The sequence below is a fragment of the Onychomys torridus genome, chromosome 4 (assembly GCF_903995425.1).
Source record: "Onychomys torridus chromosome 4, mOncTor1.1, whole genome shotgun sequence".
Taxonomy (NCBI): Eukaryota; Metazoa; Chordata; class Mammalia; order Rodentia; family Cricetidae; genus Onychomys; species Onychomys torridus.
Window position 1 is genome coordinate 107,113,201 of NC_050446.1, and position 23,886 is coordinate 107,137,086.

Sequence of the window (23,886 nt, forward strand, 5' to 3'; positions counted from 1 at the left end):
TTCTTTTTCCTTTTGGAGACAGTGTCTCATTATCTATCCCTGGCTGCTTGGAATAGATAATTAGACTCGGATAGCTTTGAATTCATACAGAACAGCCTGCTTCTGCCTCTTGAGTGATGGATTTTTTTTTTTCCTTTCCAGACAGGATTTCTCTGTGTAGCTTTGCGCCTTTCCTGGAACTCACGTTGGGGACCAGGCTGGCCTCGAACTCACAGAGATCCACCTGCTTCTGCCTCCCGAGTGCTGGGATTATAGGCGTGTGCCACCACCGCCCGGCTTTTTTATTTATTTATTTATTTATTTATTTTTTTTGAGCTGAGGATCGAACCCAGGGCCTTGCGCTCTACCACTGAGCTAAATCCCTAACCCGTTTTTTACGTTCTTCTAAAGAAATTTTTCATGCTAACAGTTTTCCAGTACCTTTGGTGCCCACTAAGCGCACTTAACAGCAATTAGAAATTGCCCAAATGACCTGCAAGCTGCAGGGGCCAGGCGAATGCCCTCAGTTAAGATGGCCGCAGCTGCCTTGCTTTGCCCTTTTCTGACCTCAGCAAAGACTACTTCCTTTTAAACCTCGCTTTTTCCACAACAAAGATGGAGCCGGCGTTTCCGGTTCCGGGCTTTTGCTGTCGTGGGGTGAGTGACATGGGGCCTGGAGGAGGAATCTCGGTCGGTTTTTCCTCCATTCTGGAGTGCCTTGGGAAGGGAGCAGGGAAACGAGGAGGGAAGGGAGGAGCGATTCTCGAGACACTTTATCCCAGAGGTTTCCGGCACCTGCCCGGCCCCTCCGCCCAAGCCCCGCCCACCGCGCCCTTCTTACCTGGCTCTAGAATTTAGCAGTGGAGGGGGACAAAGGATTAGTTCCAATTATTTTTCTATTTTAACACCTTAAATTATTGTTGTCTTGTTGGTTTTGCGTTTTGAGACAAAGTCTCTGTCTACATAGCCCTGACTGTCCTGAAACTCTATGTGGATCAGGATGGCCTGAAGTTAACAGATCTTTCTGCCTCTGCTGGGATGAACAAGTCCAGGTCTCTTATAATTTTAAACAGCCATATTGTAACCGGATGTTTTCATAAAATCTAAACTGTAAACTACAAGTCATCACAACCTTGGACTGTTTTCATCACCCCAAAGAAAACTTCTGAGGAACATAGTCCTGAACCCGGAGCATCGCTCTGCCCACCACCTGCCCCGGCCCCAGTCCTGGGCTGTGACCAGAGTTCTGTCTGTATGGTTGTCCGATTGCATGCTATATAAACGGAATCAAACAGTATGTGACTAGCGTCTTTGGCCAGAAATTTGTAAGGCTTGTTTGGGACTTGAGAGTCTTGCATTCCTTTAAAGCTAAAAAATGCATAACTGTTTGGAAACCTATTGCATATTTTTATTTTTCTGTTGATCAAGACCTTCCTAACTGTTTTCCAAAGCACTCCACCAACTGCCTGTCAGTGTGATTTTTTTCCTTCGGGGGTAGCTGTTCTCTTTCACTGACTTGTGCCACGACTATGGTTCATTACTATAGTGGTTTCTTTTGTTTGGCCTTTTGAGACAATGTCTTGCCACAGTAGTCCAGGCTGGCCCCAAATTCAAGGTCCTCCTGCTTGTGTGTCCCCAGACACGGATCACAAGAGTGTGCAACCATATCTGGCTTGCACTGATTTCTGTTGTTTTTTAGGTTAGTGTAGGCTCTAATAGCATCATTTATTTTATTTTATCTTATTTTGTTTTATTTCACTTCAGGACAGGGTCTTACTATGTAGCTATGACTGGACAGGAACTTTCTATGTAGGTCAGCTGGCTTCAGACTCACGGAGATCGGCCTGCCTTTGCTGGAACTAAAGGCATATGCCACCACCCCTGGTGAATAGTACCATCTTAAGATACTGGCTTCTGATGCATGAACACAGAATGTCTTCCTTTTCTTTAGTGTACATCTTAAGCTTACTTAATACAGTCATGTTTTGTTTCTATGCCTTTTTTTGTTTTTGTTTTTGTTTTTCAAGACAGGATTTCTCTGTGTAGTTTTGGTGCCCATCCTGGATCTCGATCTGTAGACCAGGCTGGCTTCGAACTCACAGAGATCCACCTGGCTCTGCCTCCCAAGTGCTGGGATTAAAGGCGTGTGCCGCCGCCGCCGCCGCCGCCGCCGCCGCCCCACCACCACCACCCGGCGAATAAAATGATTTTTTTTTTTTTTTTTTTGAGCTGAAGATCAAACCCTGTGCTTGCTAGGCAAGCGCTCTACCACTGAGCTAAATCCCCAACCTGAATAAAATGATTTTTAACATAAAATAATTTTGCATTTGGGGGGTTAGTTCTAGCTAGTCCTGAAATACTGGTTGTTTGTGGGCCGGGGGGGACGGGACACACGACTGTGGGAGGGTGCACAGGCCCTCTGAGTAGAACAGAGCCACACCTCCAGCCTGGAGTCATAGCCTTCGTGTACACTGTTGATGTTCTGCGGAGGATGTGTGTTTGTGACACAGGATTGTGGTTTTCTTGTGTTAATGTGGATGGTATTCTTGTGCCTTTTCTTTCTGTCTTTCTTTTTTTTTCAAAGAGGAACCATGTAAGTTCATTATGTAGGGCTAGGAGTGTAGTTTCGTGGTAAAGCACACGTCCCGTGTGCTGAGGACCCAGGTTCAATCCCCGCTTTCCCTCTGTCCCATTGCTTTCCCCTGTGTCCAGTTACTGACTCTCAGACAGTGTGTTTAGAAGCAGACGTGCATATGCTTACTTTATAATGCAAAGGGTTCTGCCTTCTCCAGGGTTTTTCACTTTGTTTTTGGCACAGTGCTCAGCTTGGAATTTTGGGCATTTAATGCAAGCGATTCAAAACCCAAAGCAAAACTATCACATCAGGGGTTCCTTTCATTAACGACATCAGTTTGGTGTTCGTTGAAGGCGGGCAGAATTTACTGGTCTCATCTGTGACCTTTCACTCCTTCCACAAGCCTCCTGCCCGGGGTTATGTAACCGAAGCCGGAGCCAGAGGTGCCACACAGAGGTCCCAGCTGAAGCTCCAAGGTTGCTTAGCTGTTAGAATGCCTGCGGAGAGGTGGAGAGACAGGATGTTCTGTTTCGGGGGAACCTTATCTTTCCACTCCTTTTAGGAATGGTCAGCTGATGCCTGGGCTGATTCTCTGCCTGAGCAAGTGTCCGAAGCCTGTGACTGGGTGTCCTTGCCAAGTGGTAGTGTTGGTTTGTACACGTGCTGCCTTTGCCTGATCAGCCCTGGGGCTGCTCAGACTCGGGAGGCCGGGGACCTTCAAGCTGGGCTCATTCAGTGGGAGCAGCTTTTCATGTGTTTCTTTGGGTGGCTTGGTATGCTTCCTGCCTTGTCTGTATCTAACTGTGAATGAGGGTAATGACAGATGTATCTGCTCCAGTGGGGTTACTGGAGGTGAAACACTTGGCGTACGGGTCAAATCAGATGTATAGTGATACACTTGGCAAGGTGGTCTATCCTTGTTAACAGCTCATGTTATTCTGAAATTGCCTCTTCCATTAAACGTATGTCTCTGAGATCTTTCAAGTTCTACCATTTTATTCTTTTTTGTTAGATCTGTCATTTTAATAGCTGTGTAGTATTCCTTGATTTGAAATAATGCTTCCTTCCAAAACGCTACCTTCTCTTGACTCCCTTGTTAACACAGCCGTGGCACACAGACTGTCTCTTCTAATTGACTTCCAGGTCCTCCTTAATGCCTTTCTCCTTTCATTCAGTTATTAAGTTCTGGTCTCCTTTTAGTTCTTGGCTTTTTTGTTTTGTTTTGAGTTTTTCAGTTTTTTGGGACAGGGTTTCTGTTTGTAGCCCTGGCTGTCTTGGCACTAACTCTAGACCAAGCTCGTCTTGAACTCACAGTGATCCACCTGCCTCTGCCTCCCGAATGCTGGAATTAACGTCGTGCACCACCTCCCAGCTTTAATTTAACTGTGTTCTTAATCTCTCCCTTACTCTTGACTCATAGGACCTTGGCCTATCTCATACAGCCTCCTCCATTACTTAGATTACTGCAGGGTGTGAGTGTCTGTGGCTCATGGGATTGCCTGTGGCCAGTATTAAACAGGCTCCAGTCCTGTTAGCCCCTCTGCTTTCCAGCTACTAAGTGTGCAAGCAAGACTGTGAATGCACAACCTCTGGATGGTGCATGGAGGCTTGTGACAGCCTAGCATCAGGTACTGGCTACTATAAAGCTGATTGCTGTGTGCAACTTATAAGAGAGATGGACGGGTCTCAGCTCTGTGAAGGAAGGACCAGGTGCAGGCTACAGAGGGGATCCGTGTCATGTGGTTCTCACTACCCGATAAATAACCAGAGAATAACCTGGGACATATCATGGCTCTCAGCTGGTCTGTGTTTCAGACATATTTAGTGTTTCATATAAAACCTGGATCAAGCGCTTCCAGTACCTGAAACTTGTATACCTCTACTGTGTCCTGGACATTTTCCCATCTCTTCAAGTATTTTGCAGGTGTTTTAATTCAGACCTGTAGTCTCAGCACTTGGAAGGCTGAAGCAAAGCAGGAGGATTGTTTGCAGGCCATCCTGGGCTACATAGTGAGTGCCAGGCAGGCCTGGCTACAGTGTGAGATTTTTGTAAGAAGAAAAGAAAGAAAAGAAACCCCTGATGCCCCCCGACCTAAAACCCCAGATATATATATATACTCATTGCTGTCAAGTTCTTGTTCTACGCAGTACGTACCAGAGAAGAGTGCCTTGATGAGACTTCCCATGTTCTAACATTCAGCCTCCTTTCCCAGCTGAAATTATAGTTATATGTTGCTGTTGTTGTTACTGTGCGTTTGTTTGGAGATAGTCTTGCTGCTTAGCCCTGGCTGCCCTCAAACTTGCAATCCTTCTATGTCAGCCTCCTGAGTTTTGGAATTACAGATGTTTGCCGTCATGCCATGCTCCTGGCTGAAGTTGATTTTTCTCAGGTGAAAATCTGTCTTGTCTCACAGTTAAGGGAACTTGGTGCCCAAACACTGGGTCAACGGAGAAGAAACCCCTTGTCTTAGGGGAAGAGAGTGGCTGGTCTTCAGGACTCCTCAGGCTGTAGTCAAGGGTAGCTCTTGCTGCACAGCCTGTGATGTGGAATGTTTGACTTTGCCTTGCAGGCCTATGGAACCCCAGGCAGACACACCCAGCAGCCAGTCAGTGGAGAGCTGCACCTTGGATCTACCGACAGCATCCGACCTCAGAGGTCATGCAGCATCCCAGGGAGCCAGCAGCAAGTCTCTGAGTCCTCTGGAACCCCAGTCTTTCCCTTGTTCTTTGACTGATGATCCAGGTAATAAGCAGAATTTGAATCAAACTAACTTTACAAAACCAACTGTCAGAGACACAGGCAAAAGGTAGTTCTGTTTCTCCACCCAGAAGGAGTAAGTTTTTACCTTACCTAGAAAAACACTTTACCCAGAAAAGCTGTGGAGAAGGGCTTCAAAGAAGCCTCCCAGAGTAACAGGGTGGTATATAGAAACTGGGGATGCAGAGGTGAATGCCCAGGTCCTTCCTGGAGGGAGCTCAGAGTTTGGGGTGATCCAAACACAGTGTGTCTAGACAAAGAGGACCAGAAGGGAAGCAAGTGTTTCATTATTCCTTCCTGGGCCCCTTTCTGATCTCTGTCCAGATGTGCTCTGAGGCAGGAGGACACTGAGTTTGACAAGGAGGGTGGAATTGTGCTTTGTTCTTTTTAAGACTGCAGAAAACAGCAATGTGGACACTGTGTACTGTGGGTGATGAGGATGATAGAGAACAGCAGTGTGAGCACTATATACAGTGAATGATGAGGATGATAGAGCAGTATTGTGAGCACTGTGTACTGTGGGTGATGAGGATGATAGAGAACAGTAGTGTGGGCACTGTACTGTGAATGATGAGGATGGTAGAGAACAGCAGTGTGGGCACTGTATACTGTGAATGATGAGGATGATAGAGAACAGCGGTGTGGACACTGTGTACTGTGAATGATGAGGATGGTAGAGAACAGCAGTGTGGGCACTGTATACTGTGGGTGATGAGGATGATGGAGAACAGTAGTGTGGGCACTGTATACTGTGGGTGATGAGGATGATAGAGAGCAGCAGTGTGAGCACTGTGTACTGTGGGTGATGAGGATGATAGAGAACAGTAGTGTGGGCACTGTATACTGTGGGTGATGAGGATGGTAGAGAACAGCAGTGTGGGCACTGTATACTGTGGGTGATGAGGATGGTAGAGAACAGCAGTGTAGGCACTGTATACTGTGGGTGATGAGGATGATGGAGAACAGTAGTGTGGGCACTGTATACTGTGGGTGATGAGGATGATAGAGAACAGCAGTGTGGGCACTGTGTACTGTGGGTGATGAGGATGATAGAGAACAGCAGTGTAAGCACTGTGTACTGTGGGTGATGAGGATGGTAGAGAATAGCAATGTGGGCTACTGTGTGCTTGCCATGGCACATGTGAGTAGCTGAGGACAACTGGAAGGAATCTATTCTCTCCTTCCACTATATGGGCCCCAGGGATTGAACAGGTCATCAGATTTGAAGAAGCACCTTTACCTTCTGAGCCATCTTACCAGCCCCTCAGATCTGGATTTAAATGAGATTCTTTCTATCAGTTTTCCTGACTGGATTGCAGAAGTTGATAATTTAGGGCTAATGGTAATTATTGAGCTGGAAAGCCCATCTCTTGCTCATTAATTATTCAATCTATAGTCCACAAACCTGGATTTAAAATTTAAGTGTTAAAAAAAAAAGAAAGAAAGAAAAAAAATTTAAGTGTACCAGTTGCTGGCCTGAACTTGCTATGTAGACCTGTGTCTGCCTTCTGAGAACTGGGATTAAAAGTGTGTGCCACCACCTCTGGCTCCATGGAGTCTCGAGCAATGGAAGCCAGGCTTGAGCTTGCTATGGGGAGGAGGCTAGGCTTGAACTCCTGGTCCTCCTCACTCTGTCTGCTGAGTGCTGGAATGTTAGCGCTTGCCACCAGGCCTAGCCACCTGCAGTTTCCATACAGGAGCCTGTTTTTATGTTTACATGTTGAGTCCATTTCCCTCCTGTCACTGCATGTTTGTAGGTAGTTGTTGTTGTGGCTTTTCCCCTTGTAGCCCTTCAGCAGATAGCTGTCAACGGTTCCACCCTGTTCTGACAACTCTGGACCATTGTCTGCTCAGATCCAGGCTTGCCTTTGCTTTGATCTCCAGCGCGTCCCCACAGCTGCTGTGTTAGTCCAGATTCTTAACACCTCCAGTTCCGAGGCCAAGCAGATGTTGGTTTGTGTGTTTCCTGTCCTGTGTGGTGGGGGAATTCCTCTTCCGAGGAGTATTCCAACTGGACAGTCATTGGGGCAGCTCTGCAGTGGTCTACAGCGCCAGTACATACTCAGGAAGGAAGCTTGGCTCTTCATGTGGCTTGTGCTTGGCTCCAAATAGAGTCAGCCATGAAAAGCTGGCAGGGTATGGTGGAGGCTTGGCATGGAGGTCTGACAGTGAACTGAGTAGCTCGTCTCCCTGGCTATTAAGTCAGATAGGAGGATCCAGGAGCTGACTATGAGAGTCCGGTCATGAGCCGAGGGCTCAGTGGTATAGCATTTGCCTGGCAATGCTCAAGGCCCCAAGTTCAATTCAACACCAGAAAATTAAGAAAGATGTGTTAGAATTCCATCAAAATAACCCTTCGTGAACATCTCCAATTGAAATCCAGGCATGAGTTGGCCAAAGGGTAGAGTATACAGTAATGGAGTGGGGCAGCCACTCCAGGCAGTCACCTGCACCTGCAGCAAGCAAGCCAGGTATCCTGAGCCTGCACACAGTGGTGGATGGACCCAAGCAGTTGCCTCTCCAAACTCACCTGATACAGGGACCCACAGAACCAAGAGCCCTCTCCACTTCTTCACCCCTCGATTGTTCCTCCTCCCCAGGCACATGCCACCACCCCATCATCCATGGGATGAAGCCTACCCTGGCACAGATGCCCATGGTCGTGTCTAGGAGGCACACTGGTGGAGCCTTCCTAGCCTCACTGGATATATCTAATCGCACACACACCACTGTTCATGCCCTGGAAGAGGCTATTAGAGGCAAGAGACCTGAGTCTGGAGCACTTTCTAAGAAACTAATGGGTTATAAGAATCCCAGGAATAAGCCAGAAAACCTCAAAAGTTTCTTTTGTTCCAGTCTGGTATACAAAGGCAGGATAGGCTGGGCATTTGTCTGCCTCCATAGCCATGTGTCTGTCCTGGGGTTACCAGTTAGCCACTTCTCAGGAAGTGCTGTTGAAGTAAACAACCATTGCCTCACACAGGCACAGGGTCATGAATCTCCTACCCGTGCCTGTCCCAGTAGATAAGGCAGAAGACTCTGCTGCCAAGGTCTTCCTGGGACACATTTCCACCCTAGTGTGTGAATCTCTCTGAGATTGTACTTCTCTGCCAACAGCCCCAAGCTCTCCTGTAATCTGCTAGCTGTCTTATTTGCTCAAAACCATCGCCACAGTAGCAGTGCGAGGCTGCACAGGCACACGGCCGCTGAACACAGACCTCTGGGACTTCTCATCATCTAATCCTGGACTCCTGTTTTAGGCTGAGCCAAGCCTTAGAGCCTGAGCTTCCAGATTCCCTCTTGGGATCAGCGCCAGTTCACTCCATGGGCTGGTGAATGGGATCCACCCATCACCCCTGACTTCAGATGTGGCAATGGACCCAACTCCTTGCCTGTTAGATACTCGATGTCCTGGCTGCAAGACTAAAGGGGAACAAAGCCATATTAGGGGATGAACTGTCTCCTTAAATATCTCAAAGGCAAGGTCACGAGGTTTCTTAGGGCATGGTCCTCTGTGTTCTGTTGTGACTTGGTGACCAGGTGGGTCCTGTAGCATATCTTCCCAGGGCCCATGGAACCTTTGTCCTGCAGGCAGATACTAGCAGTGCATTCTAACACAGAACAGAGGGTTTCTCTGAAGTTGTTTAGACGAGGCAAGGCGAGTGGAGGAAACCTTGGCGCTTTCCACAGACTAGAACTTTTGTCTGAGAACAGTGCTAGGAACTGGAATGCAGACAGCTAGCCTGAGTGTTAAGCACAATAAGTCTTTGATGATTAAAGGCCTCGCTGGCAGGTGGCTATAAACTTTTAACAGTGCCTTAAGGTCCCTTGGGTTTTTTGGGGGGGGGGGGGGAGTCAACATCCCAGTCTTCAAAGGTAGCCAGATAATTTAATATTTAAGAATAGGTAAATATGCTTTATCCTGTTTATAATTCACATGTTATCTCTTTGTAATTGTATAAAACTCTGTTCCCACAATGAAACAAAAGGTCTTACAGTCAGTACTTCATAGAAGTTACATAATAATTGTAAAATTCTAGATTTGGGGCTGGGGAGATGGCTCGTGGGTAAAGTACTTGCTGAGCAAGCTTGAAGGCCTGGGTTCTCAGGTTCGCAGCACCCATGTGAAAGCAGGCTGTAGTGGCTAATGTCTGTAACCACTGGAGGGGTCCATGACAGGCAGATCCTGGGCCCTCACTTGCTAGCCGGAGTTACCAAGACAGTGTGCCCCCAGGTTCAGACTCACAAGATAAGGTGGGCTGGAGGGAGGGGTCAGGAATTAAAAACACCCCACCCAAGTTCTGGTCTCAGCACCCACATCAGTCAGCTCTTAGCCACGGTCACCCCAGCTCCAAGGGGTCTGACACTCTTCCCCAGTGCTGTGTGCACTTGCACTTCTATGAAAGAACTGACACACACACACACACACACACACACACACACACACACACACACTACACAGACTATGAAACAAAATAAAACTTTAAAACTTGGGTAGAGAGCAATTAAGGAAAAGTCAGGCTGTATGGCAGACATGCAAATGATGTCAAATAATTATTTTGATGAAGATATAAGCAATATCTAACCTAGTGGCTAAGGACACCCCTCCCTTCCCATCCTCTTCCTCTACCCCTTCCCTTCCCCTCCAGGATACAGCAAGGAAAGGAAAGAATAAGGCAGTGATTGCAAACTGATTCTCTGAGGCATGACTAGAAACCAAACGGGTTCCCATCACATGCCCTGGTGGCTTTTATTTGAGAAACTTGGTTATTTTGTATGGCAGTACATTCCAGTGTTGGCTCTCTCCTGTCCCCCACCCCTCTTCCCTTCCTCTCCTTGCATATTTAGCCGACTAGAAGGAAGGTTCAGTTTGGTGATAGGATTTTGAACTCTGCCCTCTACTGGTGGAAGGCAGCTGTGGTTTCTGCCTGGAGGTTGACAGTAAAGTGTGTGTGTTTGAGGGTGGTGGGATTGCAGAGTGGTGGGGCTCCTGGACTACGGCTCTCTTCTCCCCCCCCTCCCCCCCTCCCTCCCTCCCTCCTTTAGTTCTGCTTTTAGGAGCTATAGTCTCACCATGTAGACCAGACTGGCCTCGAACTCACGATCTTCCTGCCTGAGCCTCCTGAGTGCTGGGGTTATAGGGATGGTGGTTTTCAAGCATGCTGTGGACACTCCTTTGGGAACTACAGGCTGAGGCTTGGGAGGGATGGTATCCTACCTCCCATCTTGGCATGCTTCTGTTAGATTATTTATTCTTTGGGTCTTCAGGCAAGCACTCATCTGAAGAGAAGTTTTCCAAATGGAGTTTGAAAACCACCAGCCCACCTAATCTCATTCCCACATGGGGAAGCTGAATTTTAAGATGCAAAACCACCCAAAGTCACTAGCAACCTGGAAACTATTTCCTAGTTGGCCATCTTGCAGATGACTTTAACTGTCAATTCCTTGTCCCTTTTAAAATACACTTAAAGCTAGGTATGGTGGCCCACGTCTTTATATGAAAGAACTGATACACACACACACACACACACACACACACACACACACACACACACACACAGACTATGAAACAAAATAAAACTTTAAAAACTTAGGTAGAGAGCGATTAAAGAAAACACCAGATGTCAACCTTCGGCCTACACATGTGCACACATGAGCAAGTGCTTGTGTATGCCAGTGCTTGTGTGCGCATACACCCACACATGCATATGCATGTACAATCCTGTGTCAGGCAGATCTCTGTGAATTCAAGGTCAGCCTGGTCTACATAGCAACTTCAGGCCAGCCAGGCCTACACAGTAAGACCCTGTTGCTAAATAAATAAGTAAATAGACTAAAGTACGCTTAGAGCTATCTATTTTAGAGTTCCAAATGGCAGCTTCTATGAGGTAGTCATCGGAGGTGGTGATGGTTTAATCGTTCTTGAAAGGCTTGAGGATGCTGCTTCTGTCCGTGATGTCTTCCTCTGTTCTTCCCTTTTGAATTTCAATGCCATCTGTGGGAGATAACAGTCCAAAAAGGAAATCTGAGCAGATCTGAAAACCAAGCCGGGCTCCTGACACCACACTGCAGGCCCTTAGATGCAGAGCCTGTGGGCACAGTGGTTGCCTGCTAACAACTCATGAGCTTTCCTCACTGACTCCTGCAAGAGCTTCCGTTCAGGACTTGTTCAGTTCTGTCTTCCTGCAGTTCAGGAAAAGACTTGACTGATGTAGAGAACTGGTACTGTGCCTCATTCACAAGAGGCAATAAGGGAAGACGGTGAATATCTATTCCTTGTTGTACACCTACTCTGTAGGTTCTGTGTCATAGGGGTGTGTGTGTGTGTGTGTGTGTGTGTGTGTGTGGCTTTTGCTGTTGCTGCTAGACAGCAAATCCAGGGCTTCCAGGACGCTAGTCAAGTGCTTTAGCACTGTGCACCCCAGTGTGCTGTTCCTTTTGATCTTAGAACCTCCCCCAAAGAAGTAAGTACTGTTCTGACCTCCGTGTTACCGCTGAGGAAACAGCCTTGGAGCGGCTGGTGTTGAGATTTTGTTTAAAGAGTGCTGGAACACTGAGACTGAAATCTGGGTCAAGCCGACCTCAAAGGCAGGACTTTAAAGAGATGCCAACAGGAGTGTAAGGAAGGGCTGTGAAGGACTAAGCCTTAAGTACCTCCAGTTACCCCTCCCCAGCTCCTTTCTGCTGACTGCCTTCCAATACCAGTACTTCTCAGGGGCCAACCAAGCCTCCTGCCTCACTTCACACACACACACACACACACACACACACACACACACACACACACACACATTACTATCCTTCCCAGCTCTGCTCTGTGGAAGAAGCACTGCTCAGCCACCTGAAGACCAGCTGTGGAGAAGACATTGGCTTCCCAGTTCAGTGTCCCTTTAAGCAGGAGCCACTGTTTTAGGTCAAAACCGGAAAAGACACAGTTGGAAGTTTCAGTTCTAGGTGTTGGCTGGAATGAGTGAAGCCCTTATTTTACCCAGAAGACATTTTCTCCCCGGCATGTAGGGCTGTTGGTTCTTTGTCTTTTGAAGTTGCTCTTTGGTGCCTAGGTTCCAGCCCAGGCCTTTGTATTTTAGGCAAATATCACCACTGAGCTGTTCGTCCAGGGTCCTCTCTGGAGTTTTTGCACACTGCTGCTGACATGCTTCCTGCAGCACAGATTTTAAGAGTAAATGCTTTTGTATTCACTTCTGGGTTCCCTATGTTTGACTGGCAGTCACCACACAGCGTGTGCAGCGGCTGTCTGCCAACGTGGGCCTTGACCCGTGAGTAGCTTCTCGGGGCAGCACCTGGTAAGGTTGCTGGACTGAACAAATGAAACTTGTTTAGATTGAAAGGAAGGAAGGGCTGGAGAGGTGGCTCAGTGGTTAGGAGCACTGGCTGCTCTTCTGATTTGGATTCAGTCCCAGCACCCACATGGCATCTTGCAACTGTCTAACTCCAGTTCCAAGGGATCCCACAGCCTCTTCTGCCAGGAAGATTTTGAAACTAGCCTGAACTACATAGTGAATTCAGGCCTGTAGCAGGCTTTCTTTTGGGCCACCAGCCAGCTCTCAACTCATGACATGGAGACTTATTATTAGTTATGAATGCTTACCCTTAGCTTATGCTTGTCCCACCAGCTCTTATAACTTAATGTAGCCTGTTTCTCTTCATCTATGTTTTGCCTTGAGGCTTTTTACCTTTATTTCATTCTGTATGTCGTCGTCCCCCCCCCTCCCCGTCTAGCTGGCTGGTGGGCTGGCCCCGGGCATCTCTTTCTCTTTCTCCCTTGTTCTTTGCTCTCCTCTCAAGCCTAGATTCTTCCTCCTACTTATTCTGTCTGTCCAATAATCCCTCCTATCCCTCTTCTGCCTAGCGATTGGCCATTCAGCTTTTTATCAGACCAATTGGGTGCCTTAGGCAGGCAACGTGAAACAGCAACATGTCCTTACATAATTAAACAAATGCAGCATTATCAACTGTAACACACCTTTACATAGTTAAAGTAATATTCTACAGCAAAGGCCATCTTGGGCTGTATAGTGAGGTGTCCACACAGGTAAAGGTGTTATAGTAAAGACAATTAGGTCTGATGACTTGAATTTGATCCCAGGAATCTACACAGTGTGAGGAGAGAACCAGCTCCATAAAAAAATGTAATTAATACATAAACAAAATAAAATATCAAAACAGAAAGAGCATGGTAGGAAACAGAACAGTTTTAAGGATGTATCATGTTACAGAGTAGAATCTGATCCATATATGTTCCTAGGTGAGAGTTTATTTATTTTATTTACTTTGAAACAAGGTCTCACTGTGTATCCCTTGCTGTCTGGGAACTCACTATATAGACAGGGCTGGCCTTGAACACAGAGATTTCTCTCTCTCTCTCTCTCTCTCTCTCTCTCTCTCTCTCTCTCTCTCTGTTTATTTATTATGTATATAGTATTCTGCCTGCATGTATGCCTGCACACCAGAAGAGGGCACCAGATCTCATTATAGATGGTTGTGAGCTGCCATGTGGTTGCTGGGAATTGAACTCAGGACCTCTGGAAGAGCAGTCAGTGCTCTTAGCCTCTGAGCCATCTCTCCAGCCCCCGAGATTTGTCTCTTAAGAGCTGGTATTTATTGAAACATCATCTTTCTGTGTTGCTTATGTTGGTCTTGAGTTCAAAATCCTCTGTCCTCAGCCTCCCAAGTACTGGAATTATAGGCTTATGCCACCACACCTAGAGGGGATTGTTTCATTCATTTCATTTATTTTTTAAGGTTTAATTTTTATTATTAAAAATATGTGTGTTTGTCTAAGTGTGGATATGTATATGTGAGTGTGTATGCCTGTGAAAGCCAAAGGTATGATATTCCCCTGGGTCTGAAGTGATTGATAGTTGTGAGCTGCCTAGAGTGGATCCTCTGCAAGGACCTCTACCCACTGAACCATCTTCCCACCCCAGAAATCATTTCTTAATTCAGCAAATATTTTCTAATAAGAGTACATACAATTATAGGCTTATAGCTACCTCTAAAGATTGCTTTTAAAGATGTTTTGTTTTGTTTTGAGACAGGGTCTCACTATGTAGCTTTGGCTGTCCTGGAACTCACTCTGTAGACCAGACTGGCCTCAAACTCACAGAGATCCTCCTGCCTCTACCTTCCAAATGCTGGGACTAAAGGCATGCACCACCACTACCCAGCTTGCTTTTAAAGATGTTCCAGAATTTATTTATTGTTTAGTTTATATGTGGTGTGTGTCTGAGCATGGGCACACTTGCACAATGGCATATGGAAGTCAGAAGAAAATTTTCAAAGTCACTTCTCACACATCAAAAAAGAAAAGCTAGACATGGTCGCACACACTTGTAATCCCAGTGCTTGGGAGGTGGGAAACACAGATTCCTGGGACTTATTGTAGCTCAGCCTACTAGTAAGAGGCCCAACTAAAAAATTCAAAAATGAATGCCTTCTTAAGAGCAATACCCAAGGCTATCCTCTGGCACACACACATACACACCTTACACAAACACACAGACACACAAACACACAGGCAGATACAGACACACATACAACCCACACAACACACACAACACACGAACACATAAACATGCAGGTGGATACAGACACACACACACACATCCCACATACACAAACACACCACACACAGACACACAAACACAGATACACATTTACCACTTACACACATACAGGCGCACACACACACACACACACACACACACACACACACACAAACACACCACAGACACAGAGGCAGACACACACACAAACACACAAATACACAAACACAATTCCTCCTTCAAGGCCTGGGTATAGCACCTCTTCCTTCATTAGCCCCCCTCTGTCCATCCTAGGCAGTGTAACCATCATATTTGTCAATCATGTTGCTGTATATGGACAAGCTCTGGACTTCCTTTCCAGCCTACAGAACAGGCACATATATGCCCACTTTCCCAGCTCCTGCCCCCGTAACTGCTCTCCAGCTTTTGGGGACTTCATAGGTCTGTTGAAAACCCTCGGGTAGCCATGTGAGCACGAGGGAGTCTGAGACAGATGGATCCCTGATTTCAAGGCCAGCCTGTTGTAAATCATTAGACCCTGTCTCAAAAATACACACATACATACATACATACATACATACATACATACATAAATACAGTTTTAAAGTCCTCACCTTCCTATGTGGGGTCCAAGGACCAGACCCACTCCGTCACCCCTTCAACTTCATACTCACAGTGTGCTTAACTTACACTCTCTAGGCATCACTTTCTGAAACAATCTTTGTTTCATGACAGACACTTTCACTACTGAGCGATCTCACCCATTTCCCGAAGATAACCATTTCTGTCATATTCCAGAACTTTGTGTCTTCTCCTGTTTATACAGTGATACAGTTGACTAGCAAATTTAAGGAAATGCTGAGAAAACAAATTCACATGTTTCTTCCCAGCATGTTGGTTTTCCAAGATCTCTCTTTCTCACCTTTTTCTAACATTTTATTTTTTGAGATGTGGTCTTGCTGTGTAGTTCAAACTGGCTTCAAACTCATGATCCCCCTGCCTCCTCCCATGTGCTAGGATTACAAGTATGAGCCACCAAGCTGGGATTTCACAAAGGTTTTTTTTTTTTTTTTTTTGGAAAGTGGTGATTAGAGAATTTAAGTAAAGCATGGTGTGAGTACAAAGTTGAAGAAGTTATATACTAAGCAAGGCCAGTTTGGGTGGAATTGGCTACAATTATTCCCCAGTTTTTATTCAGTGATACCTAAACTGCTGCCCTGGACTTGGCACTGTGTGACTCTACCGCCCTCTTGTGGTTGCTGTCCACATAGTACTGAGCCTTAATTCTTGGGGGGGGGGGTGACATTTAAGTGAAGTGTGTTATTCTCTCTGCTCTGATTAAGTCTACCCTCCCCATGGCCAACACACACACACACACACACACACACACACACACACACACACACACACACACACACACACACACCCCTACACCTGGGGATTGAACTCAGGACCTGGTGCATTCAAGGCAAGAGCTCTACCATTAAGCCACACATCCAGCTCCTCTCTCATTCTTTGTAGAAGCTGTCTACTAGAAATAAAATTAAACATTTTTTTAGAGATTTGGTTTTTAAGATGGACGTCTTAGGCTAAAGCTAAGTAGCCAAGGATGGCCTTGAACTTGAACTATTTTTTGACAGGGCTTCTCTCTTTTGTAGTTCTGGCTATCCTGTAAGTTGCTATGTAGACCAGCCTGACCTTGAACTTACAGAGATCTGTTTGCCTCTGCCTCCCAAGAGTTGTGCTATCATGCCCAGCTGGCCTTGAAGTCTTAATTTTACTGCCTGCACTTCCCTGATGCTGGGGAAGTGTATACCTTTTCTTTTTTTTAAGGTGGTTTCACTATATCACCCAGGCTAGCCTAGAACTTACTATATAGACCTGACTGACACCAAACTCCATCCCTCTGCCTGAGCCTCCTCAGTGTTGAGAATGCATGCTTGGCTGTTAATATTTTTGGAAGGATAAAAGAAAACTAGTGCAGACAAAATAGGAATATAAATGTTTGAACTTCTGTCAAATTTGTAGTCAGAAAGAAGTGAGATTAGTATGGCAGACTGGTGGCTGGGCCTGGTGACCTTCATTCCTCTCTAAGTGGGAGGTAGTGGCCTCTAAGGTTTTAAAATAGTGGTTCTCAAACTTGTGAGCTGAGACCCATGGGGGGGGGGTCAAACAGAATTATTTATTATTGTTATTATTACTATTATTATTATTATTTATGTGTCTGGGTGTTTTTCCAGCATGAATGTCAATTGTACTGTGCGCATGCAATGTCTGGGGAGGCCAGAAGAGGGTGGTGGGCTTGTTTGTGAATCTCTGTGGCTGTTGGGAATGAAGCCTGTGTCCCCTGGATGAACAGCCAGTACTGTTAACCACTGAGCCACCTCTCTAGACTCCAACAGTGGACTTTGATAGAAGTGGCGTAAGTGTTGTTCCAGGGGCTTTGGGATTTTCCTTTGGCTTTGGAGACGAAGTCTCACATAGTACCAGCTGGGCTGTCACTCACTCTGTAGCTAAAGCTGGCCTTGAATTTGCTGTAATCCTCCTGCCTACGCCTCCTGAGTGCTAGGATTATAGGCGTGAGCCGCTGTGCTGGCTCCCAGGTACTCTTGCCTGCTTCTGCACAGACACAGCATCACTACATCATTGCAGGGTGATAGGAAAGTTAACTTGACTTCAGCCATCTTGCCTGATGGTGTTGTGCAGATCAGCCAAGACACCAATATTTCTTCTTTATATATGAGTTTTTGTTTCTGTGTGTCCAGTGGGTGTAGCTAGAGTTTTTCTCTCTGGGTCCCGCCAAGCCCCAGCAGTCCCATAGCCCACTTATAAAATAAACATACAGACACTTATATTATTTAAACTGTTAGGCCATTAGCTCAGGTCTACCATTGTCTAGCTCTTACTCTTATACTCAGCCCATTTCTGTTCATCTACATGTCACCACATGTTCTGTGCCTTTACCTGCTGCCTTTACATGCTGCTACCTGGGTGGCAGGCTGGTGTCTCCTCCTCTCCGCCTTCCTGTTCTCTCAATTCTCCTCTCTGCTAGTCCCGCCTATACTTCCTGCCTGGCTACTGGCCAATCAGTGTTTTATTTATCAATCATCCACAGCAAGTGTGTATGAACTGGGGAACCTAGGGTTAGGGAAAGCATGGCGTGGTGGCTGTGATGGCTGCCAGCCTTCTGTCTCTACCCTCGCTGCTAAGATGATACTTGGTGTCTTTAAGACTTGCTTTTGGTCCTTGATTGTAAGGGCCTGGCCTTCAATTCTTTACTCTTTTCTCCCTTGAATTGTTGTTTCATTCATGATCACATTAATCAGAAAATTAGACTGCTGGCGGCCTTGTGACAGGGCAGTATTCTCCACTTAGAGCTGGAGCTCTGAAGGGCTGGCCCTCGTCCTGGCCTTTACTTTGTGTGCCCTCCTGTGTTGGGCTGTGGACAACTCTTGCCTATGTTGGTTATATTGAATTATGATTTAAAATTGGCACAGTAAGCCGGGCGGAGGTGGTGCACACCTTTAGTTCCTGCCGACAGAGCAGAGGCCAGAAGTTGGTGTCAGTTCCCCTGGAGCCGGAGTTACAAGCAGTTGTGAGCCGCCTGATATGGGTGCTGGGAACAGACCTCTGGTCCTCTGAAGAGCAACAAGTGCCCCTAACTACTGATCCATCCCTGCAGTGCACCCCACCCCACTTTTTAAAATTTTAATTAATTAATTAATTGATTGATTGATTAATTAATTAATTTTTTGTTTTTTGTTTTTTTTTTTGAGACAGGGTTTCTCTGTAGCTTTGGAGCCTGTCCTGGACTAGCTCTATAGACCAGGCTGGCCTCAAACTCACAGAGATCCACCTGCCTCTGCCTCCCGAGTACTAGGATTACAGGCGTGCGCCACCACCGCCCGGCTAATTTTATTTTTTAAAAAAGAAGAGAATAGAAATGTATTGCTTGACTGTGTAAACTTCCTAAGTAGGTGATCAGCTCAGCAAGGGGGCTTTCCTCCAAGTAGCCCCTTGGGAACCCAGATTCCTTCTATCATGTGGCTCCCAGGTCTTGTCATTATTCATGAAAGCAAAACAAGAAGAAACATGGAGAAATGGGCAAGATATCTTTAATGGGCCATGAATTGCAGGAGTGCATGTCATTTCTGACCACGTTCCAGAGAAGACGTGGGACCAACCTTGGCTGGAAATACTGTCTAGCTCTTTGAAAGCACACACAGTGGGATGTGACTAGGGAAACTATCTCAGAGCTGGTGCTTGTGATGGACAGAACAAGATGTAAATCCCTTCTGTCCTCTCCGCCAGCCACCACTGAAGTCTCCAAGAGAAGTCCTGCCCACAGCACAGAGCTGCCTTGGCACAGTCAGTGTGGAGTGGCAGGCTGAAAAGCAGACTTCCTGGGTACCCTCTTTGTCATCAGAAGGTGGCGCTTTCTTTTTTGGTTTTGTTTATTTTGTTTTTTAGACAGGGATTCACTGTGTAGCTTGGCAGGCCTGGAACTCACTCTGTACCAGGAGTCTCTACTGCTGGAATGCTGGGATTAAACCCCGTGAACCATCACCCTAGCTGAGGTTTTTTTGTTTTTGGTTTTTGGTTTTGGTTTTGGTTTTTTTTTGAGCTGAGGATCTAACCCAGGGCCTTGCACTTGCTAGGCAAGTGCTCTCCCACTGAGCTAAATCCCCAACCCAGCTGGCTGAGGTTTTAAAAGGGACTTCTGGAACAACAAAATGTCTAGTTTTCTGTGAGCTGCTGCCTCATGGTGCTGGGATCTGGTACTGTAGCCCTCAGGGTTGAGTAGGAACCACTCTAAACTGCTGAGCCTCTCTCCTGCTCCCCAAATGCCCAGTTTTCAACCATAGACATTGAGGTTTGCTTTTTCCAGTTTCTTTGGGGATTCTTGAATTTTTTCCCTTTTTTTTTTTTTTTTCTGAGCTGAGGATCAAACCCAGGGCCTTGTGCTTGCTAGGCAAGTGCTCTGCCACTGAGCTAAATCCCCAACCCGGGATCCTTGAATTTTGATGGCCTTTCTGGATCCTCATATTGACATTTCTCAGATCTACAGTGTTTTGATTCTTGTGGGTTGTATAGATGGCGCTGCAATTACTGGAGACCTTAACCTTTCTTGCAAATCACAGGGATGCTTGCCTAATCATCTCCTTGGAAAGTACCTTTTAAAGGTGTGTTCCTTTAAAACAAATCAACAGTTTGCACCTGTTTTTCTTGGCACCTGTTAAAGTGAATATATAGGTCATCACTGGCTGACAAGTGTTACCTGCCAGCTGTCCACTTGCACGGAAAAGCTGAGTGTTCATGTAGTCATGGTAACTAACATGCCTTTGATAGTGAGTGAACAATGCAGAAATAGACTGTTCCTCCAGTCCTTCTACTGTCCATGGGGCACAGTATGAGGCCATTCTGGGAGAGAGCAGCTTGAGGTCAGGCCATCAGTACAGCCAACTTTGTTATCTCACGCCCACACCCACTAGAAGGCAAAGCCCTCTGACGATGTTTCTTCGAGCTCATTGCTAGAGTCCTCATTACATCTTGGCTGAGCTGGCACATTTGGCAGCCCGTGGTGCAAATGGGAAAGCTGTGGTTGTGACTAGGGAGCAGTTTTCCTTCCTGTCTTTCTCCTTAAGGGGGGGTAAGTGCTTGCTGGGGAAGTTATTTCTGATATTAGTAGGCATGCTGCCTGGGCTCAAAGGCAGCCTGGGATAAGATGGCAAGATGCCATCTAAAACAAATAGCAGGATGTGCCATGGGGCTATTACATCACAAGTAGTCCACTTTTAACAGAATGCTGTTTTCGTGATCTTATCTGCTGCAAGAGACCTTAAACAAATGACTTATCAGCATTTCAGAAATTCTCATAGCAAGCACTGGTGATTAGGAACTGATTGAGTGAGGGTTTTCTGCACCCTTAGGGCTTGAAGGGGCACCCAGAGGGAGCCTGGGCTTGAAGGAAGGAAGTGCTCCTCATGGCCTGGGCACACAGAGGAGGTGTGGAAAGGCAGCCAGAGGCCAGACACTGGCAGGCAGCAAGGAGGATTTGCTTTGCTGTTTGTGGCTGTGAACTGACTGCAAGTTTCTTTTTCCTGCTGTCTAGGTTTTTCTTTTGATTCTCTTGTTGGTCTGGGGTCAAGCCATTTGTTACATGTAGCAAAATCCAACTTTCGATTGTTGAGCTCCTACAGGAAAAATTACCCAGTTTTATCTACAGCCTCAGTTGTCCTTTTCCGTGTTGAATAGCTATTTTTAATGTTTTTTAATGTTGTGAGGTTCCTTAGGAACATAACCATGATTTTATAGCAGAGCTAATCATCATTTATTTGCCTGTTTATTTTGAGAGAGAGGTTCATATGCAGCCAAGGCTGGCTTGGAATCCTCTATGTAGCCGAGGCTGGCTTTGAACCTCCATCTTCCCATCTCCAGCAACTGACTTGGATATGGTTATTGGTTGAGTAGTACTGCTACCCAGCTGCCCATGCACAGTCATTTCTTGTTGCAGGGGCAGAGTTTGTATAGGATAGCAAGATTTTCCCAGGTCACGTCTGCACAGCTAGCAAGTGGCCAGACTGTTTGGGGAACCCTTGTGTCTCCCATTCTACAACTCTGAGGTCTGTGAGCTGCTCACCTACTCATGACCTCTGCATCTCTTTCACTTTTCATGCCTGTCTCCTTTCCTAGAATTCCCTACCATTTTAGTCTGGAGAAATAACCAGTTGGGAATAACCACCCCAACTAGTCTCATTTCTGCAGATCCCCCCTGCCTTCAGGAAGGTACCATGATAGCCAAATGACTCTGTACAACCTCACTAGGTATACTTTATGTGTTGACCTTGCTGGTCCTTCTGAGAACTCTATATTCGATCATCCACTGATGGGCAGACAGCCATACTTCTCTGCATTCCTTTATGGTGGCCCAAAGTTGCCTGAATAAATGGGCAGGTGGTCTCCCCAGATGTAAAGAAGGTTAGGAGTGGATAACACTGGAGGTAAATAGCAAGCACTCTTTACCTAGCTAAGAATAGGACTGGTACTTAAGAACAGTGGAGTCCCCAGCATTATTACTTACTAACTGTATTACATGTCCTGTGTAACCAGGTTATTCTTCATGCCCTCCCTAACATCCACATTTAATTTCTGCCATGTCCCCTCTAGATCTTTCCAGAGGGCATGGGGGCAGAAGCCATGTTTGTGTTGCTTGTCATGGAGTCTCCAGGTCTTAGAACAGCATATGGACCATAACAAGTCATTCATGAGTACTTTTATTTATATTTCCTATTTATCTGTTTGAGAAATTATTTTCTTTGGGGTGTGTGTGTGTGTGTGTGTGTGTGTGTGTGTGTGTGTGTGTGTGTTTGTGTTCTATGATGCACACGGTGTCAGAGGACGACTTTTGGAACTGGTCCTATCCCTATCCCCGTTCCAGGGATTGAGTTAGGCCACCGGGGTCTTCGCAGTAATCACCCTTATCCATTGAGCTGTCTCACTGGTCCTCGTTTGTCTGTTGTAGTTAGTTTCCATCTTTATTTTTTATTTTTATTTCATTTTAATTTTTTTCTGAGATAGAGCTTCTCTGTGTAGTCCTAGCTATTCTGGAACTCACTCTGTACACCAGGCTGGCCTCTGCCTCCCAAGTGCTGGGATTAAAGGTGTGTGCCACCATGCCTGGTTTTAGCTGTAGTTTCTTAGTTTGTGGTGCTAAGTAAAATATATTCAGTTATAATTTGGACCACTTCAAGCCTATTTAGTAATTTTGAATATATGTACATAGGCTTTAGGTCTTATCATCGAACACTGACATCATTTTATATTATTCACTATTGTGATGGGTTTTATTATTAATGACCTAGGGCAATCCTTTTTAAAGGTCATAAATGATGTTTAATAACCTGAAAAAAGATTACTTTGGGAAACAGGAAGCAGCAACATAGGCTCAAATCCTTAATTTATTTAAGCCCTGCATGGCCTAGTAATCTCTTCATCTGCCATTTCCCCCAGGCCTAAGACTTTGAAAAAGCTTCTGGAAAGGAAATTGAACAGGCACTTTGAGATAGCAGAGCCCTGTGAAGCTCATAAACCGAGCATATTAGGAACAGATACTGACCAAATATAAAAGCAAAAGGCAATTAGCTTGAAGGGACTGGGAGGATTATATAAAGTGAAAATCTGGAAAAATAAAACGAGCAGATGGTCCTAATGAGCCCTGTTGCAGCGGCTTCCACTGTGCATCTGCCGCAAACTAATTGCCTCTTGACTGCCTGCCTGGTCACCTAAGCTGAGACGTGTGGCGTTTGTAGCAGACGCTATTAAAAGCTCAACCCTGTCTAACTTCTTTTCATTCGTTTACCAGTGAGTGGTTGGGTTTATGTGGATCATTGACTGGAGTTCATTGCGATTACAGATTGTGTTTTACTCAGCCCCTTGTCCTTTATAATTTGCTTTTAATTGCAGTGTTATTTCTTCTGCCCTTCTTGGTCAATAGCCTCTTCTTTAGGGAAAAAGAAGAAGCTTAAGGAGTATCTGTGAAGGGAACTTTCATTGTTTCCTCCGTGCTGTGCTTCTGTTTTGTGAGGCAGTGTTCCTGCTCTAGCCGAGGCTGACCTGGAACTCACTAGTCCAAGGGGCCATGGACTCTTGGTGGTCCATCTACTTCAGCTTCCTGTGTGCTGACATTATAGGCATGAGCCACCATGCCTAGCTTGAGGATATTCATTTTATTTATTAATAATTTCTCTCTCTCTCTCTCTCTCTCTCTCTCTCTCTCTCATGTGTGTGTGTGTGTGTGTGTGTGTGTGTGTGTGTGTGTGTAAGTAGGGTATGGAGGGAGCACATGTGTGGCCCATGGCATGCTTGTGGAGGTCAGAGGACAAGCGTGTGGAGTCCTGTCTTGCCTTCTGCTTTCACACAGGGGCCCAGAGAATGAAGTCAGGCCACCTCACTGGCCCTTGCAGGTAATACTTTTAAGGTAGATGGTCTGCGTGCTTTTAGTCCTAGAT

At 46.0% G+C, this 23,886-nt stretch overlaps 1 protein-coding gene across 4 annotated transcripts in view; it reads left to right on the plus strand.

Annotated features, from left to right (window-relative positions):
- Window positions 1-589: 589 nt before the first annotated feature.
- Shld1 (shieldin complex subunit 1) overlaps window positions 590-23,886 on the plus strand; it is a 60,577-nt gene continuing 37,280 nt past the window's right edge. For all 4 annotated transcript variants that reach the window (XR_004944739.1, XR_004944738.1, XM_036184849.1 and 1 more), the window contains exons 1-2: window positions 590-636; window positions 5,125-5,297. Coding sequence is in view for 2 of the 4 variants with exons in the window: in XM_036184849.1 (XP_036040742.1) it covers window positions 5,129-5,297 (169 nt within the window). In the remaining 2 variants the exon portion in view is untranslated. The remainder of the gene's footprint in view (window positions 637-5,124; window positions 5,298-23,886) is intronic.